At 40.9% G+C, this 20,523-nt stretch overlaps 1 protein-coding gene across 6 annotated transcripts in view; it reads left to right on the top strand.

Moving 5' to 3' along the window:
• The window catches only part of Ccdc85a (coiled-coil domain containing 85A), a 233,633-nt gene that overhangs the window by 59,687 nt on the left and 153,423 nt on the right, over window positions 1–20,523 (top strand). Inside the window, exon 3 of one of the 6 annotated variants that reach the window (XM_008822994.2) lies at window positions 5,182–7,442. The exons of the other annotated variants lie outside the window; for them this stretch is intronic. Within the exon in view, the coding sequence (XP_008821216.1) occupies window positions 5,182–5,210 (29 nt within the window). The 3' untranslated portion in view covers window positions 5,211–7,442. Of the gene's footprint in view, window positions 1–5,181; window positions 7,443–20,523 lie in introns of those variants that run through there. 6 annotated transcript variants of the gene reach the window in all.

Here is a 20,523-nt window from a genome sequence, read left to right as displayed (position 1 = left end):
TTATAGTCTTTGATGATGTTTTAGTCAATTCATTGATTTCTGGTTTCCTTTACATACTGTGAAGGGAAGATGAACACAGTGATGCTGTAGAAACAGCTGCCTGGAGTGATGGATCTGGAAGGTGGGTTTTGGTACTGCACCATAACCTGGCAGAGGGCATCACATGACAAGAGAATGGGAGTTCATGGCTGAAAAAGCCCAAAGCCTCATGGCTCAGGAAAATGTGAGGAAGGAGTGAGAATCCTAATACCCTCTTCAAAGGCATGCCCCAATGTTCCCACAGGTCCCTACCATCTCCCAATAGTACCACGGGCTGAGACCAAGCCTTTGGGGACATTTACTGTCTGTATCATCAGGCCTGTTTCAGAGCTCCTTGTTGGCTTACTTAGTGGTTGTCTGATTACTTTGTGAAATATGTGCATCTACATTTTAAGGATCGTGAGAAGTTCTATAATTTGGTCACTAGTACTCTCATGGTACTTAGCACTCTGTTAGAAGTCTTTGCTGTGACCTATAATGCTAGATCAACCTGATTTCAGAATCATAGAAACTTGAATTTGTGAGAAATGAAGAGGAGCTTTATTTAAGGACGTGTTGAACCAGAGCTGAGGACTAACGTTCCCTCACTGAGCACTCTGTAGATCATCTGGTAACTGAGAGCTTCTCTGGTGAGTTTTCTAGTCCAGGATTAGCTTTCTGTCTCCACTACTTGCAAACTCGATGATAGGGGCAAATGTCTTACCTTCTCTGTGCTCCAGTTCCTCTGAGATTAGTAATACTACCAATCTGATAAAATTGTCTTCCAAATGAAATGAGAATATACACTATCCAGTGTATTACAAGTGTATGGTAAGTGTTGGCTTTATTGTAGTTAGTATTTAAGTTCAATAACTTAAATCTATATACCATCTTTTCTCCCCTCTCTACCTGTTCCTTCTCTATTTCTTTAATTCTATAGTACTTGACCATACTAAATTTCAAAACCAAGTTGAGAGAGGCTAGACTTTAATCTCTGTTCTAAGTTTTGTATTCACTGATAGTGACATGGTTAAACGATGGTCTCATTAAGGCTTCCCCACTACCTGACAGAAATTAGGACATCTAGATGTCTGGGGTAATTGTTTTTGAAGACCCCAGGAGTTTCTTCTTCTTCAAGAGTCTCCTTTTAATGAAGAGCCAAACCAACAGCAAAATATCCCCATCAGAGCCCATGATTGTTGTGCTGTGGCTAGCTTTACCAGCTGAATTTAGGACGCTATCTTCACTGTTTGGAAACTTTGGTTTCCTTAGATGGATTAATCCAATCTTCACTTATAAGTTCATATTCAGTGGGTGTCTTCCCCTTAGAGTATTAGCTTGCAAGGAGCTTTGCAGGTAAATGAATGGATCTAGACACTGTTATACTAAATGAAGTAACACAGACTCAGAAAAACAAATGACATATGTTCTCCCTCCTAGCACCAAATCCTTTTAAATTCCGGATCCTTTCAATAAGATGATACTACACAGCAGTCCCTTCTGCATGAAGTAACTACCATTATCACAACTTTGGCTGAGCCTGATCGCTAAATATAGTCACAATTGGACTTGCTGACTGTTGTGCTCATTCATTAAAGGAGTGCCAAGCAGGGTCATTGGACCCTCACCTGAGTATCCAGCCACTCTTTCCAACCAACTAGGCCAGCCTTGGAAGACAAAAGAAAAATGAGGAAGAACCCGATAGTGGGATGCTTTTGGAAGCCCTTGTCAAGAAACTCCAGTGGACTCTCATATGAACATTTGGAAATTGCTCTGTTCTGACTTTTTTCTAGTTCCCTGTCTAGAACTTGTAATGCTAATTACTCTTGTCTTTACTTCTCCTTCATATCTCCTATTCATGATTCAAAGACTTTCTTCTTCCCTTAGAGATAAGAGTTATACAATTTGGGAGTCTTTTAGATAGACCCACTGAAGGGGTGCTCCAATTGCCTCACCCTGCATCCCTGTTCAGCATGGAAGAAGCCAGAGCAGTCAGCATCCCTATTACCTATTGGCAATTTGGGTAACCCCTGGATGGTGTGATAAGAATAGAAGGTAGGAATTGGCTAGGCAGTTAGGGTAAAAAGACCTCAAAGAAATGTAGCCAGTTTCTCGGCTAAAAGTCAAAATGTCCTTGGGTCTGTTAGCAACATACTCTGTTCCAAAGGCCAAAAATGTCAAAAGTATTTGGGAGCTTGTGTCTAATCCTCAAAAGATTTTTAGGGTTACTCTTAAGAGGGGGGAATGTTGGAGGGGAGGGAGTGGGCATGGATTTGATCAAAACATCTTATACACATGCATGAAAGTCTCAATAAGGTTTTTGTAAAAATTACAAAAAATAAGGAGCTTACTCATACATGATAAGGAAATAGACTTGCATGTATAAACTTCTATACTGTTTCTCACCCACTTATTTCTTTTGATTGTGTTTTACAAATATATAATGCTTTAACAGTATTGGTATTAACATTGCCCTTAGTGATTGTGGCAAAAGATAATAGGGTCAGTGATCGACAGCTATTTTAGACTTTAGTTATGTGAGATTTTGTATTTTGGTGCTTGGGATTTGTTTTTGAGTGTCGGTGGCAAACCTAGTTTATAGGAGATTGAAAGAGATGAAAATTTGAGGAGAGAAGGAAAAAGAGGGGGGAGGGGAGGCACATTGGATGTTCTAACAGACCTCTGACTTGTGCTTCTGGCCGGATTGGTTTCATTTCATTTGCTTGTCTCTCTAAAGGTAGATGAACCGTGTTGAAGCACAAATATAAACAGCGAGATCTGGGGCTGGAGAGATGGCTCAGCAATTAAGAGCATTTGCTACTCTTGCAGAGAACTCAGGTTCAATTCTGAGTACCCACATGGTAGCTACACAATCACCTGAAACTCCAGTTCCAGGGGAATCCAACACGCTCTTTTGACCCATGTGGGCATTGCAAGACATGGGTGCACTCACATACATGCAGGCAATACATTCATACACATAAAATATTTTAACCAGTCAAATCTGAGCCCTCGGTGTTTTTCTAAATGAAACATGAGTTTTTAAAGCAGTACATGCTACAAATTGGGATTTGTAGAATTTGTAGGCTCTTTGCCTACATTATCTTTGTGTTTTATCTGAGACAAAGATGAATCAGTCTTTAACAAATGTGTTTTCACCTGGGAATCAATATGAATTTCACTTTGAACAAACCCTGCATTAGCATAAGCAAGATGTATCTAAATTTTACATCTGACATTTCGCTGGGAAGACTTGTTTCTTCATGCAGTTGTTAGAGAACACTGCATAAAGAAACGGGGGTTGATACAGATATAATGAGGTCAGTAGGATCCTGCTGGAGTAAGTATTGTTGGGATAGTTTTTTAAAGATAATTCTGGGCAGTCAGAATCAGCCAATGAAATTCAGCATGGTGTCTGACCACATCAAGACCAGCACATCCAATGTTTATCTTTCTGTATCTCAGGTTTAGTTTTCTTTTCTGTATTTTGAACATCTTCATCAGGATGCATGAAATTTGCACAGCTACTTAGATTAATTGATCCAAATCCTTCTTTGCTTAAGATATTAGTAACTCATGATGATAATTTAGGACACAGATTGCGGTAGGGATGGATACTTTGGGCAGATGATGTAATTCCTAGACATGGTAGTAGATATACAGTAGCTGTTACTTTTCTGACTCCTACTTTTCTAATTAGTCATTGAAAACCCCATAAAAGAAATAATGGCTCATTGTTGTTTTATAGTCAGTCCCCTGAGTTCGTGTTTGTTTTCTTGCTATTAGAAATGCTCCCGCTAAACTGCAGAGCTTACGGTATTTGCTGGTGGTTTTCAGCTTGATGTTAGAAATGTCATTTTAAAGATGAAAATAAAAGACCCTCTGATGAGCTTCCTGGTTTTATTTTCCTTGCCATTGATGTCTCCGTCCAACATCCCCTGTTCTGAGTATGTTCTCTGAGCATCCTATTTGAGAAATGCTTTTGGGTTCAGAACCCTTAAAAAAATTTTTTTTCAGATCAGTAGACCTCCTTTGAAAATTACCTACCAATTTGTTTGCTTTGACTTACTATCTTTTATTATCTCCTAAAAAGAAGAGCCTCCCACTCCCATTTTGGATTAAGGTCCTTGGTCTTGGCACTGTGCTGACTCTCAGAAAGCCTCCAGTAGATGAGTCCTGTAGGACATAGGAGAGTGAGATTGAACAGTTCCAGGTTCAGAGCCCCTTTTCTCTTATTTATTTGCTGCCTAAGGTCTGCTTTGGTCTCACAGAAGTTGCAAAGCAGAATCCTAATGAGCTCTGTGGATCTGTTATTGTATCTTCCCATTGTTTGAAAAACATGGAGTGGAGTTACCCTACACAGTCTGGTATTCTCCCCTTACACTGAACAATAACTTGCCAACCAAAGTTGCAATTTAAAGCAAACCAGAGATACAAATAATTAGCTCATTCAACACCACTTAGTTTTTATCAAATTCTAACGCTGTATGGTTTAATAATCCTGGCTGCTCATTCATTTAGAATGACACCAGAGTCTCTCCTGGAAGATTTTGAATAATAACAATTTTTTAGCTGCCTTGTTAGTAAAATGCTTTGTGCTAATCATATTCTCCCCCATCTGCGATGGCAGGAAAGGCAAATTAGGTAAGAAGATGAGCTATTCCAACTTCTGAATATACACAGTCTCTCAGGAGCCTTGGTCCATGCCCAGCCTCCTCTGTCTAACAGTGATCCTTAAAGGAGTCAGCAAAATGGCTGGAGCCATTCTGACTCTACTCATCACCCTTAAGGTTATGAATCTAAGTGATCCTACTTTATGGAAATAGGGGAAATCTAATGAGGGGACAACTTTATGGGAGACACAATTACTATAAAAACCTGGAACTGTATGTGAACTAATGACTTCATATCAACATGAGAATCAGTCAACTTGGTAAGAGAAACTGGCCTTGGCTGTATGCTTTTACTATGGAGCAAGTATTTGAATGGTGAGCCTACCACTGTAGGGAGCTCATGGTTTTAGAGAAACTTTTGTTAATGAACTCCAATATTTGAGGCTAAGTGTATGTGTGTGTATGACCCCCTGGGAAAGAGGGCCTCAGCTGCATCAAGGTGTGTGTGGACAGCTTCACTTCCTCACTTCATGTTTTCTTCTCATTCCAGCAGTGCTTCAGTTCCTACCACTTCACTGAGCCAGCTCCAAGGTGATCCCAGAAGGCATCTCTCACCACTGCAGCCCAGCACAGACAGGATCTTTTGTTCATTGTAACCCTTGCTCTCTTGGCATCCATGATAGTCACACCTCTCTTGCCTTCTTTGTTTCTTCTTGAACTTGGTCTTAGTTCTGTGCATGACCTCTCAGTGTTGGAAGGCCCCAGGACTCCCTCCTGTATGGATTTTCTTCCTGCCTGGTTAGGCAAATTCATTCAAACCCATGATTTTAAATGTTAACTTAATGCAGATGATTTCCGGATCTGCAGCTAGTGCTTCTTCAAGGACTTCAGGTGCTTGTATGTAAATACCTAGTCAGCATCTCCAGTAAATGTCCCTTTAGCCTCTGAAGATTGACATGCCCAGAACCAGATTTTACATTTCTTTCTCATGGCTACTTTGTCCCTGGAATTACTGATCTTAGAAAATGGTACCACTCAGTTTAAGAAAGTCTAGTCAAATTTGATTCCTTGAATGACTTCTACATCCAGTGCACTCAGAAATCTGTTTCCATAATTCTACTTCCGAAATTTCCCACAATTCTGGATCTGTCCTGCCATCATCCTAATCCCGGGTACCATCATTATTCATGTCTGGACGATATAATTTAGCCTCTAAGTCCCAACTGACACTTCTTTTGATGTCAGTCCTATTGGATCACTCCTTTGATTAAAGCTTAAGAGTGACTTAATATAGAAGTTCCCTCACCCTCCTCTAGAGAGCTCTTGGCCTTCATTACTCAGCCCACATTGTCCTGATTCTTCCTTCCTGAACAAGTTGCCCTTTTCTGTGGCAGGTTTCTGCTTTAGGTGCTGCCTCTGCCTGGGAGGCTCTTAGCTTTCCCTCCATGACTGGCTCTTGTCATTCAGATCTCAGCTTGCCTCTCATTGCTTCAGAAACCCCTTAGTGCTGTCGGCAATTTCCCTGTCAATTTATCTGTTAATATGCCTGTGTAACACTTTCTTCTCTATGACTGAGGAGAGCAGGTTCTCCAACCTCTCATGAGAGTCACTCATTCTCTTTCGCTAAAGAGCTTGCTCCAGAGCAGCTAAGTGCCTCGCTCTAGACAGTTATCCCAGTCTGCCATGAATCTTGCTTGCTAGGAGCAGAATTAACTTTGTTTTGCTGGGTTGCACAGTTCTAGAGGTCAAGTCAACTTAACAACCCTAAGCATGGTACTTCTCACTTAGTAGTACCTCACTAACTAATTTTCTGAGATTCTTTAGTCCTTCAACTCTAGCAGCTACTCTTATCCCTTAACATTGGCTTGGCTACCATTACTTTTGTGATTAAAAACACCAAACCAAGGCTCAGAGAACATCATGGAAAAAGAGGTGCGAAGAATGTAACAGCCAGCGGATGGGGAGGAGAGATGCGAAATGCTGACTTCTGAAGATGACATAGATGCTGTACACATCAAATTACAGCAGCTGTGGATACTTGCACAAGACCTGCGCAAGATCAAGTCAGTCAAAATTCCAGCATGGATGGGGAAGGGGCCCCTACGTCCCACCCTTAGCTGAGGAGCTATTGACAGTTGACCAAGGCTGATGAAGGAGGAAGAGTCACTCTCCTTTGTGGACATGGTTGCTAGTAGGTTGCCCACACTCAGTGGATGGCCCCATACCCATGCACATGTGGACAACACTAATCGGATGTGGATTATGAATAGCAATAACAAAAAAGAGGATATAAATTTGGGAGTGAGACAGAATGGAGGGGGCACTAAGAGGAGCTGGAAGGAGACAGTGGTAGATCGCTATCATCAAAATACAGTGTATAAATCTACAAAAATTTCAAAGAATAAAAGAAAATATTATTAAAAGCATAAAACAGTAAAGCAGGCATTATCGTTGTTGCTTATGTTTAAATCTCAGTCCCATTGTGGTTCTCCTTGGAACCTCTCAGGCTTTTCCTCAAATTCGCCAGCTTCCATGTAGTCTCTCACTGTGTCCTTTTGCCCTTTTCCCAGATGGGCCTGTTTTTCACAGCCCACTTAGATGCTCCTTAAAGACACTCAGAATTAGTCCCGTCTTTCTACCCTCTTGACTATGTGTTTACACCTTCTCTTCTGCCCTCTGTTTGCTGACTGTAGGGAAGATGCGATGCTTTAATTACTTGTTGAATCATAACTACCACATTATGAAAGGTTGAATACTTTTTATCACCTCTTCTGATTGAAATAGCTTAGGTGATGCTCACAGATACTTATAAGATGGCGTAAGTGAGGTAATCTCAGGTTGTGAAAGACAATTTACTAAAGTCAGAAACAAATCAAAACATATATGAGCTTTGGGGGCCATTAAGTTCCACTTTCGATGAAGATTATGAACAAGTTGAAAATACCTTCAGAGGACTGCGTGCAGTGACTTCGTCAGTGTTACCCAGGCTGATGAAGACTGATGTTGAATGGTTTTTCCCAGTCCACAATCTTGCCTAAATGACAGTGCAGATAATCTCATTACTTGAAATAGTTAATAAAATCCATAAGTAGTTTTCTGTACAGAATCTTAATTCTATGTTAAAGTTCACTTGCTATAATACCCTCTGGAGCCCTGATTAAGGAGCTATCATCAGATGTATTTTGGAAAATAATATATAGGAGGCTTTGATGCTGACTTTTTTTAACATGTGAATGGAAAAGGTAAATTAGGAAAAAAACAACAACAAAAAAAAAGCAAATCAAGGAGAGAAGCAGAATATATTAGGCACTGAAAATAGACATCAAAAGTTGAAGCTTAACCGTAAGGCATTCCTGGGACAAATGAGTGCTGATGTTGAGCAGTAATGTCTGTGCTGTAACAGACAACCTCTTGAAGGATGGTAGTTTAGTCGAGGAGAGAGATACACAGAATCAAATGCAAGGTTCATAAAGGTGGTACAGAAAAGTCTGAAAAAAGATTTTTTTTTTTAAGCCAAGAGGGCAAGAAATACTCCTGGAGGAGACAGGCTTAGGATTTGCTTGTAAAAGAGGGGTCCATGTTAAATAAAACATACCTGCTGGAGGGGAAGCCCCCACCCAGCAAGAGACCAGAGAGGAAGAACTGCAAGATGGGAAGAGAAAACAGTAATTCCAGTTTGGTTGGGGGCCCAGAAGGACGGCGAGAAAAAGGCTGAAAATGCAGCTTTCCTCCAGGGCTGTGGTAAGCATTAGGAATCATGAAGGGAAGGTCTTGGTGTATCTCTCTTACTCCGTGTGCACTGTGATAGCTGCGTTGACTGGTACTGGTGGGAGCACAGGGGTGTTCCTGTGCGCCAGCTGTGAAATGGCGCAGTTGTGACTACTGGACGGTCAGAGAATGCGTGCATGAAACAGCTGAGAAACCAGGTCAACAACAGTGTGATGTGCCTCACTTCTTCAGTCTGTTTTTTACCTGCCTTCTCCCCTAAGTTGGAAGTCATGTACCAATAGTTGAGAGAAGAGCAAAATGGGGGCAGAGGAATTGTGGGACCTCACACATCTCTGCTGTATATGAGCATTCGGTTTTATTATTTTGTCAGCCTCTACTCATATTTCACAGATCCCAGTTCAGAATCTAAAAATGTCCTGCCGAGTGTCAAGATAAGGGGTGATAAGTCAGAGCAGATGGGATGAAATAAACGTCAGAATTAGACAGTGGGCAGACAAGGAGACTTGAATTCCTAACTGAGTAAATGATGACTTCAACATTTTAGCTTTATATTTGTGCAGATTGTCAGAGCTCTTTAAAAACATTTTGTCATTTTTATTTTATGTGTGTGAGTGCCTGCATGCATGTCAGTGCACAGGTGTCCTGCAATGCCTGTGGAGGTCAGAGGAGGACATCAGATTCCCCTGGAACTGGACTTATGGACAGTAGTTAGCCTCCATGTGGGTGCTTGAAATCAAACCCCAGTCCTCTGCAAGAGCAGCCAGTGCTCTTAACCACAGAACCATCTCTCTGGCTCCAGATTGTCAGGTCTCCATCATCTTCATTTCTGCTCCCTTTCTTGAGTGCCTGAAAGATACAGCACCAAAAAGGTCATGATTACTTTTCAAAAAAGTAGCAAGGCAGGGACCTTTTGCTGTAAGAGTGATGACTCAGTCTACCGAGTTCTTTTTTGTCTCGTCTAGCGCTCCTAGGAGCTCTCTTGAGTGCCTGAAAGATACAGCACCAAAAAGGTCATGATTACTTTTCAAAGAAGTAGCAAGGCAGGGACCTTTTGCTGTAAGAGTGATGACTCAGTCTACCAAGTTCTTTTTTGTCTCGTCTAGCGCTCCTAGGAGCTACTTATTTACGTGGCACAACTAAGTGTACTCCATACTAATGTGTGAACCATGCTGATTTGATATAAAGGGGCATTTCTTCCTGGTGCAGTGTTTCTGAGATGCTGGGAGTCACCCTGCAGTCTGATGACCCCACTGAGACTGCTGGCTGCAGATGTTGCCCAGCATGATGAGTCCATCACTCAGATGATGTTTGTACAGCTCCAACAAAGAAAGGTTTTGCTTTTAGGTTCCTGGTGGGATTTAGAGAATAAAAGTAATCTACAATTAGTCTCTCAAGGGTATCTTGTCGCAGTTATAACTGAAATTACAGGAAGGCCCAGCCCTGTGGCTGGGAAGGTTAGGTGCCAGGGCTAACAAGTGTCTGCAGTTGTGTATGTCTTGATGTCACTTTGATGTGACATGATGGAGATTCCGCTGATTTTCCGATAAAGCAATTCAGTGTGGAGAAAATTCACATGAGAAACTTGTTATGTGGCAGCAATAATTGCTAATGTATTGAACATTAAATTGTTAAGCAATTTATAGAGTGTTTCTCTGAGCACACTGCAATCCATTGAAGGAGGTACTTTACTATGCCCATTTTAAAGACAGATGAGTTTGGGAGTTTTGTGAATTTTGACTGAAATCCACTATATGGTATAGCATGATTTGGTGTTAAATTTAGGTTTCATCTTCTTTTTCCTGATGCTGTACCACTCCGAACTATTAAAACAAATAGAACAAAACTTGCTCTGCTAAGTTACAGAATAAAGTGCAATTTCTTTTTTCCCCTCAACTTTTTTTTATTAGTTCAATTCATTCAAACATTAAAATGTAGTGTTTTTAGTAAATGAAGACAAGAATATTGTGTGCTTGTTATGGGCAGCCTCGAGAATTAGTGCCTCGTTCTAGTGAGCACTCACTGCTGATTGTCCTGAGCCAGCATTGTCATGGTGACTTTTTGAGGTAGATATTACTTCCATATTATAGGAAGAAAAGATGAAGTCTGAAGAAGCAACTGACCTTCAGAGTGCACACACAGAGACAGGGTGTGGCATGCTGGGCTTAGAACGCAGCTCAGTCAGAGCATGCTGCTTGCTTCTGCCCTCTACACCGTGCCAACTTGCCACATGATGCACAGTCTGCTTTTCATCACTAAAAATAAGCAAGCGTAATACATAGTATATCTTTTTGTTAGAAATAGAGTTTATCCCCTATGGTTTTCCTGACGTAGTCTGTGTAACACATAATTTCACCTGTTAAACTTGGTACAAGTCAAGCATTTAGGATATGAAGGAAGATTCTTGGAAGTAATTTTGAGGATTTGTGTTTATGTGGATATTAGGTTACTTGGCATGACCAACTTGTGAAATTTGTTCACATAGTCACAGGGTCTCTTTTTCTTATTTAAAAAAATGGTAGTGGGGCTAGAGAGATAGCTTAGTGGTTAAGAGTATTGGATGCTCTTGAAGAGGGCCCAGGTTTGGTTCCCAGCAGCCACATGGCAGCTAATAACCATCCATAGCTCCAATCCCAGGAGATCTCACGCCCTCTTCTGGCCTCCATGGGCATTGCATCAATGCAGTGCACTTACGTACATACAGGCAAAACACTCACACACGTAAAAAAAATTGATAGCTTTCTTTATACAGGACCACTTTGTAAGAGTGAAAAATTCACACTACTTTTGAAATACAGCTTCAGGCTGCACAAATTTGTCCTTTTTACTGAACATTAACCCATTTGGTAGATGTCATGTGTAGGCTTAGCTGTTTGACTCTGCAATGGGTTTTGCAATTGTCATTTAACCACTTTAATTATTAAATTTTTTTTCCTAAAGAGATCAACTTTTATAGTGACATGCTTATTACATGCCCAAGAGCATTAAAAAAAAACCCTTGTAATTAATATGTTCTTAGCAGTGCACTATAAATACAAAAAGTTTCAAGAGAGAAGACAGAGTTCTCTAAAACACAGTTTAAAGTGCTGAAGAAGGGATTTGCCTTTGGAAGTTCCTTAAGTAGAAAATTTCAGGGTCATAGTCTTCCAGGAGATGTCAAAGTCTCTGTGCAACTATAGAGGCCACAGATTCAGCCTGTGTGGCTCAGAAAGAGATAATTACATGTCCTTATACTCAGTGTAGGTGTCAGACCACTCACTTGTTTAAAAGTGGTAGACAGGAGTGAGGTCCACCTATGTGGTGAAGCACCAGGGAAAAAGGGTTAAAGCAACATGAGCACAAGCAGCCCAGCTGCTGCCTTCTGCCTGGTCCTTGCTGACAAATTGCTCTCTGTGGGTTTTATCTGGCATGTTTCTCTTTTCTCTTCCAAATAACTTGTAGGAAGCTACATGTTTCTGGGAAAGAGCCAAGTACGTTTCAGCTGGAATCGCTCCTGCTAGGGTCTGTCTGGAGCCTCAAGAAGCAGCTCTGATGTACACTGTGCACATTACTTCCTTGGGAAATAGATTAGCATTGTTTGTTTTCAAGATGGAGGTTCATTAAACACTGTTTCTGACTGAGTTTTGTTTTGCTAATGACTTCCATCAACAGTCACTGAGTTTGTTCTTCAGACCAAAGGCAAGGAGGCCTCTTCAGTTTAGATTAGAGGAGGACATGATGTGGCCTCATTCTGTGAGGAACTCCTGAGCAGCAGAGGAGTCTGGGAAGATGACTCCTTAGATAAGTTCCTGGAGAGGCATCATGCATCATCCCATAACTTTATTTCCAATTTGTCATTTTATGTATACATCTTTGCCATGTGGCTCATTTTAATGGAGTTACTTGAGCTTTACCGAAACTTGGCAAACTTTTCAACCCTGTGTATGACTTAAGTTTTAATGAAGTTTTTCTGAAAAACGGGTATAATTCATATGTCCTAAAATGTACCCATCAGTGGTCTGAAGTACATTCAGGGACTCTGTAGCACCCAACATCATCTCCTTTCAATGCAGATCTGTCATTCTAAGAAGCAACAACACACCCGTTAGCTGCCAGCTGTCAGCTGTGGTCCCCTTGTCTTCCTCCAGTGACTTGTAACCACTCATCTACTCTGTCTCTGGGTTTGCTGTTTCTGGACATTTCATGCAGATGGACTCAGGGGCCATATGTGACCTTTTGTGTTTGCACTTTCTACTTCACATAATATTTTGATTCATTCACATTGTAGCATTTATTTTCAAGACTGAGTAATAGCCCCTTGTCTGCCTATATGTATACACGACATTTTATTTATCCATTCACCAACTGATTGATATTGGGTTGTTCTCACTTTTTGGCCATTATGAATAATGCACTATCCACCCTGTGTATAGTATTTATGTGGGAGCATCTTTTGATCTTGCATTGTTTTGTTTCTGAAGAATTGCCAAACAGTTTTCCAGTGTGGACATACTTCTTTACATTCCCAGTGCCAAACATGGTGTTCCAGTTTCTCCACATCCTTGCAAACATGTGCTGCTCTCTGTTGTTGGATCATAGCTGTCTTTGGAGGTGTGGAGTGTTATCTCTTTATGGTTTTGATGTGGCTCTCCCTAATGACTAAAAAGCATGTTTTGAGCTTATTGAATTTGCTTTTGGAGAAATGCCTATTTAAATCCCTTTATCCTTAATAAAACTGTGTAATGCTATGACTTGAAAGGCGAACATTGGGAAAGTGATAGTATTAAGTGATGGGCCTTTCTGAGGTGATTAGAGCCTCAGGTCTCCTTCTTGATGGGATCAAGGCCCATGCAGAGCAGGCTTCACTCTCTTTGGCTAGCTTGCTTTTCTCTTCATTGTCGGGTGGGGCAGTAAGAAGTCTTTCTCCAGTGCTGGCTCCTTGTTGTAAGACTGTCTAGCAGAACTGTGAAAACAAGATTTTTCTCTTCATAAATTACCCAGTTTCAGGTATCCTATTGTTGCAACAGAAAACAGCTTGACACGTCTTATTGAAACAGTTCTTCATACAATTCAGGCAAGAATTCTATCATTGACCTCCAATCTAAGTTATTTATATAATCTAGGACAAGTTGTTTGTCAAGGGGCCTAGAGGGATGGCTCAGCAGTTAAGAGCACTGGCTCCTCTTGCAGAGGACCTGGGTTTGATTCCCAGCACTCACACAGTGGCTAACAATCATCTATAACTCCAGTTCCTGGGGAATATAATGTCCTCTTCTGACATCTGTGGGCATGGTACACATGGGTGCACTTTTGTTCATGCAGGCAATACATTTTAAAAAAAACCTGTCAAATATAATTTGCAGGCATCTTTTGTTCATTCTGTCTTTTCATTTTCTTGCTAGTGTCCTTTAAAGCACAAAGTCCATATTGTTGACAAAAATCCCGTTTATTTTCTTTGGTTTTGTTTTGGTGTCATACCTGAGAAACTGGCATGTTATCCATAGTCTTGACTTACGTCTATGCTCTCTTCTAAGAGTTTTATAGCTTTAGTGAAAACTTTCAGACCTTTGATCATTTTTGATTAATTTTTGTATACAATGTGAGGTAACTTCTGACTTTATTCTTTTTTATGTGAGTATTTAGTTGTCTAGCACAATTTGTTGACTGTCTTTTCTCCATTGAATTATGTTGTCACCCTTATCAGAATTCAGGTCATCCAACACATGCATTCCAGCTTCTTCTGTCAGTCACACCACAGTAATCTGTATGACTGTTCACATGCTGATTCTCACTGTCTGGATTGCTACAGCATGTCTAGTACATTTTTATTGGAATTATGACTTTTCCACCTGTGCTCTTCTTTGGAAGATTATTTTAGTTATTCTGGTCTTCTGCGTTCGCATTTTAGGATCAGATTAATTTTTGCAAAGAAGCTGTTTACGATATGGATTTTGCTGACTCTGCAGGTCATTTTGTGCTTTAATTTTCATAGTAACAATGTTAAGTTTTCTGATTAACACCAGGTCATTTAGAAGTCTATAATTTCAACAGTGTTTTGAAGCTTTCAGTGTAGAAATTTTACATTTCTTTGTCAAATTCATCCCTGTGTTACTTTTTATGTGTTGTTTTCTTAATTTCAGTTTTGGATTTTTCTTTGATAATGTATAGAAATGCAATTGGTTGCTAGATATTGATACTGCAAAGTCATAAAACAGAACAAGGTAGAATAATTAGTTTATGTTTGAAATGCTTCATTTTCACAATGTAGTTAGACATATTTATTGAAATTTTTTTAAATATTCTATTTGTTTTGTTTTTATATATATGAGTGTATTGCCTGCATGTATGTAAGTGCACCCACGTTATGAAGTGCCTACAGAGGTCAGAAGAGGGAACTGGAGTTATGGATGGCTGTTAGCCACTACGTGGGTGCTGGGATTTGAACCCAGTCCTCTGCAAGAGCAATCAGTGTACATAACCGCTGAGCCATTTTTCCAGTCCCTGAAAAAAAACTTAAGGCTAGTAATTTACTGTTTGGTGTAGTTTGGAAGCTTGATGTTTTAAAGATCTTTCATTTCTTTCTTCATGCTTTGAAAATATTTTGAAAAAAGACAATTCATTCCAATCATCTTACTATCCAGGTATTTGTGAAAGACTTAGAGTTGAGGTTTTTACAGTATTCAATAACATTCATTATGAAAGTTCATTGACATTCTGCTCAATAATGTATTAACCATGGCAGTACATATATGTAATGTCACATGAAATCACATCCTCTAAAAACATGGGTCTGCCATAGTATATAGTTCCTGTCTAGGAACCAAGACTGGTCTTCACACAGTGTATGAAGAGAATGGTTACTTCATATGGGGTGATTTGAAGGTGACAAGAAGGCAGTAGTTTTCCATAGCCTTCTTGTTTGTGTCATGTGGGTTTGCAATGGCCTCTGATCCTGGGATGCAGTAGAACTACACAGCTTGGGAGGAGTAATAGTAATCCTGTTGTACCCAGTGTTACCGAGTATGTTAGCTTCCTGTCCCTAACAGGTACTTGAGGTAACTAACATTAAAAAGATTCCTTTGGCTCTATTCCATGGTGGATTGTCCCCATCGCCTTGGGCCTGTGGTAGGGAAGCATACTAGGGCAGTAGCATGTGGCAGAGCGAAGCCACTCACCTTGTGGAAGCAAAGGGAGAGAAAGAAGGGGCCAGAGTCCCATAACCTACTTCGGAGTAAACCTTCGAGGTGCCAAAGAATTCGCACGAGGCCCCACCTGTTCACACATCCACTGTCTGTTAATACCACCATGGTTTCAGGCCAAGCCTTTAATTTATAGATATCTATCTGGTGACATTTATTGAAACCATTGCCATGAGTAGGGAGGATTTCACAATGTATTTCAGTACTCATCTGGAGATGTAATATATGAAACAGAAAAGGTTCATCAGTTCATTCCTGGGGAGGAGGGAGAGAGATGAAATGAACTTAGAAGACAGATTTGCCTTTCCAGTTTTGCCTATAGAGATAACACATGCACTATGAAGATGGTGCTCCTCTGTAGTCCTAAAGTGTGCGTGTTGGCCTGCTTCTGCTCTGAGACTCTTTAGAGTTTTGCTGTGGGAGCCCACAGTGAGAAATGGGGTCTTGCAAGCCACATTGTCTGAAGCTGAGGTGCTTCCTTCTGAGTATTTTCAAACTGTTTTGTTTTGATGGCAACCGATGAAAGTGTCTCCTTTGTGCTTTGATAAAAATGTGAAATGGAAAATTCTAGACCATTAAAAGATATAAACATATACAAGGATACCAAAGAGAATATGAGGTACATGATACCTTTGCCCCAATTATTTTATAAAATACAACTGTGTATATATTTTCCCTTAGATCACAAAGAAAAAAAGGGAAGCATTGATTCAAATACACAAGGAGGAGATAAGGGTGTTAGAATGTTGTCCATCTTTTCTGCGGCTCCTAGAAGCTATTTAGAGAAGGTCTAGCTGTTCACAGAAGAAAGAGAAAGGCTCCTGCAGGAAAACTCCTGTCACTTGCTGGGGCTCAGGGACACTCATAGTTTACCTGCCCTGCAGAAAGTCACAACAACTTTATCTTTCCCTCTCACTGGATCATTTCAGAAAGTGACAGGGATATAAGTGATGTTACTCAGATGGCTGTTTCTAGATATCTCAATTTCTGAAAGTCAGGATACATCATTGTGATAAATGCTTCTGCTTCTGACTGGCCCATGGAAACTGGCTGTGTAGGGAGACAGTCTTACAGCTGGCACGAAAAGAACGATGGACTTGAGGGGAAAGACACATCCTGAGCTTGGCTGCCCTGGCTGGCCCTTGAAGGGGCTTTCTTGCCTGGGTCCCCATCTTTGATCACTTCTGCTGTGGAAATGGTGAAACTAATGACATGGGCCTGGTGTCTGGCCACCTCCCCTCCCCTGATGGCTTCCTTTCTTTGAAGCCAGACTGTGCCTCAAGATTGCCACTCAAAGTCTCTGGTATCCCAGGGCTCCTCTGTGGCAATAAACTCCATCCTCCCTGAGGTGTTTACTGTCACTAGTGCCTTCTGGCCACGCAGAGGCTCAACACAGATGTAGGAATTCCTCATGGTAATAGAAACCAGTGAGTGAGGAGCTAGGGGGCAGTAACTATAAATAATATTTTTTATTGAGCATATTTATTATTTTTAAAGATTTATTTTGATATTTAAGTTGTATTTATTTACCTATGTGAGTAGGCATGTGCTTGTGAGTGAAGGTGCCCAGGGAGGCCAGAAGTGGGCACTGAATCCCTGAAGTTGGAGTTATAAGTAGTTGTGAGCACCTGGCATGGGTGTTGGACTCAAACTCGAGTCCTTTGCAAAAGCAGTATGCACTCTTAACTGCTGAGCCCTCTTTCCAGGTCCTGACCATTTCACATTGTAGGAATGGAGCCACTTGCCACATTCATGTTTGAATTGGCATCAAAATTATCTGAGCTGGATTTCTGAGGGCCTTCATGTTGAGGGAGCTTGACCAGGGCAGCTTATTGGTCCCAGGCTACAGGGATATTGACTGGCAAAGTCAGAATTCACATCAGGTAGTCTGGTGGCATAATCTATATTCTGAGTTATTGTAGTTTTCCTGAAGATCCTATGGGGGTGTGCCTTTAAAACTAGGGCTCTGTCAAGAGCAGATGGGGGACCCTCAGCAAAGAAAAGGCAGTGTCCGTGACCTTCAGTCAAGGGATGAACACAGCTAGATCAAGGTTACACTGGAAAGAAGGAGGTAATTAAATAGCAGGGTCTTACTTTCTTCCTCCTGTCCATTTTCCTGAAGTTACTTCCTAGTCCTCTAGCCTAGAGGGAAGGCAGAGGCTGGGAAAGCCCATTGTTGCTATCCATATAGATCAGAACTGCTGGGGAAGATGCAGGGGAGGAGCTTTGCCTTGGGATGGAGGGATGCAGTCCAGGCTCAACCACAGCCTCTTGGAGAATGAACCTGTGCTTATCTTTCTTGGCTCCCAGTTATTTTCAGGGCCTCTTATTGTCTAGGTTTCATGAGAAGCTGGAACAATAAGGAATCAGACCAATGAAGACTTCCAGAACACAGAGCTTGAGGCTGGAGCGAATCTGGAGAGACATATGGGGGAAAAAAAGCCTATAGGACCCATTTGAGAATCCCTTCCTGAAGAAAAACCCATTATGGTGTCTGTGAGGTCACTGGGTCTTGGTCAGCAGCTGTATTTAGGTCAGTTGCCTTTGTGCACGCAGCATTTCTCACTGACACAGAAATATGACCTTTTCACACATCATTTTGACCTGAGTCTTCAAGAAGAACTTTTTGTTCATTCACTTTGCCTTTTAAATAGAAACTAGCATATTTGCAAAGGTATGGTCTCCCCACATCTGGATATCCTGTATGCTTTGCAAATCCCTAAAATGGCCCTGGCATGTAGATATTTCTCTGTATCTGTACCTGTGCCCTGGGGCATTGTGTCCTTTGGATGCTGTCTTTGCTGATAAACTTTTTGAAGGTTCAGCATTTTCTGTGTCTCATTAAATTTAATTTGCTGTATCATTGCCAGCCTCTGCTGTAGTTGTATTTAAATGGCTTTGCCTCATTCTTTGCATTGGTCCTTTTGAGGCTCTTAAAGCAGTAAGTGTCTTCACTTGTACCAGAAGCCATGAAGGGCGGATGGGCTCAGTAGGTGATATTTGTCTACTCATTGCTTTTGCTTCTCTAAAACATGTAGGCAAAGCCTGAGCATGAAGAAGGTAGGGAAGGCCTATTGGAGCCAAGGAATCGTTTGGAAACAAATGTTGATTAATTTAAGGGCTTCATACTTCTTCAAATTTTTGGAAATTAACTCAATGTGTTATGTGATTTTTAAACTAGAATGCTCTTATAAATAAGAATATTAGAAATATTTCTAGAACTTCTTCTGTAACTGGCACAGAAACTGTGATGATGCTTTAAAACTAGCCTGTGTGCAAACTTTTGAAAATATGCACAGAAGTTAGAAAATAGAACGAACTTCCTGCTTGGACATCATTTGAAAGGTTGGTCACTGCCGTACCAATTATGAGACGATAAAAAGGAAAATGGAGAAAATGGAGGGTACTTTAACTGGGGAGGGAGGAGGGAAGGCTATAGAGCAGAAGAGAGAAGGAGGATACATAATGCTTAGGTGGAGAGAAAAGTCAAAAGGAAATGTATCATTTCATAAACCTGCCGAAAAATACACATATAAATATATGCAAGTGCATGTGTATAGCTGAAAGTTCTATAACGAAAATCCCAGTGCCAGGCATGGGAAACTTCTCTGAGTTGTTGGCCAGGGCAGTCCAAGAGACTCCCAAACTTATACAGGCCATTGCCACAGCCTTGATCGTCTCCTAGAAACTGAAGGTAAGACTCTGCCTGAACAATGATATCCCTAGGACACAGGACTTGGAGCAATTGAGCTGGAATTGCCTGGGAGCTTCCTCCCTGAAGACTTGCTCTCATAGTATCAGAAGATACTATGCAAATTGTCAAGGGAGAAAACCAATGAATGGTCCTACCACAACAACGATCAGTCCAGCAAATTACCTCTATTGGTACAATAGTAGTGCTTTTATTTGGGGGGCAATCAACAGCTGTTTAATTGGACTTAAAACCTGTTTAAAAGGAGGGAGTTCATGCATGGCACTGTAAAGGTAGCCAAGTACACATGGTTGGAGAAGTCAGACCTAGAGAAGAACCCACTTCTGTCACTTTCCTAGGCAAACACAATTGCTTACTATATTCTAAGTATGTATCCTTATACTTATAGACAAGTGTACCTCTCACCACTCACCAAAGAAGCTTTTTATTGCAACAACATGGAAACTATTACAAAGTTCCACAAATGTTCAAAATACAAAGAAGTGACTGTGAAGTGCTCAGTCCTAAGTAATACATCTACAATGCAACCTCTACACCCAAGGCTCAGGAAGCGTTGTGGAGGAGGAGAGAGAAAGAATGGAAGAGGTGGAGGAATAAGATACCTGCTGCTAGTTAATGCATTCTAGACATGATAGAAAAGCTGCACCAATGAAACCACCACAGTAGTCTAAGAAGATTTGCATAACAGCAAAAGCAGTTGACATGTCAAGGTGGATGGGAGAAAATGTCATGGGGTCCCATCTCAAGATGAAGAGCAATAGGCAATCAATGGGAGGGAGGGAGAACTAGTTTCTCCAGGGTCTAGCTCCCTAGAGGTTGTCTAATTCTAAGTGGGCAGCCCTAAACACAGGTACAAAGAAGCACTAACTAAATGGACTCAGTGCATTATATATCTATATCTCTCTATATGCATTTATGTTTGTATATATGTATATGTAACAATAATTATCAAAGATGAGGACAAGGAATCGTGAAGGAGTGGGCAGCATGGGAGGAATTGGAGGTGGGACTGGGAGGGGTTTAAATCGTGAAAATACAACATTCATGTGTGAATTTCTTAGAGATATTATAAAAAGAAAAACTATACCCTAAAGGTATGAGATGATAAGGGCATGATAAAGAAAATAAAGAAGTGAGGGAAAGCCTTAGCAGCTTGCACAGGGCAGTCCAATGGCCTTGGGAAGAAATCAGAGGGGAAGGAGAGTGAGAACGTTTCTCATAATTTCTTGGTCACTCTCCTAAGACAACCCCTCTCCCTAAAGAGAGATCATTTTTC

Source organism: Nannospalax galili, unplaced genomic scaffold, assembly GCF_000622305.1.
Source record: "Nannospalax galili isolate Female #2095 unplaced genomic scaffold, S.galili_v1.0 scaffold286, whole genome shotgun sequence".
NCBI classification, from domain to species: domain Eukaryota; kingdom Metazoa; phylum Chordata; class Mammalia; order Rodentia; family Spalacidae; genus Nannospalax; species Nannospalax galili.
This window is presented reverse-complemented; position numbering and strand designations above follow the sequence as displayed.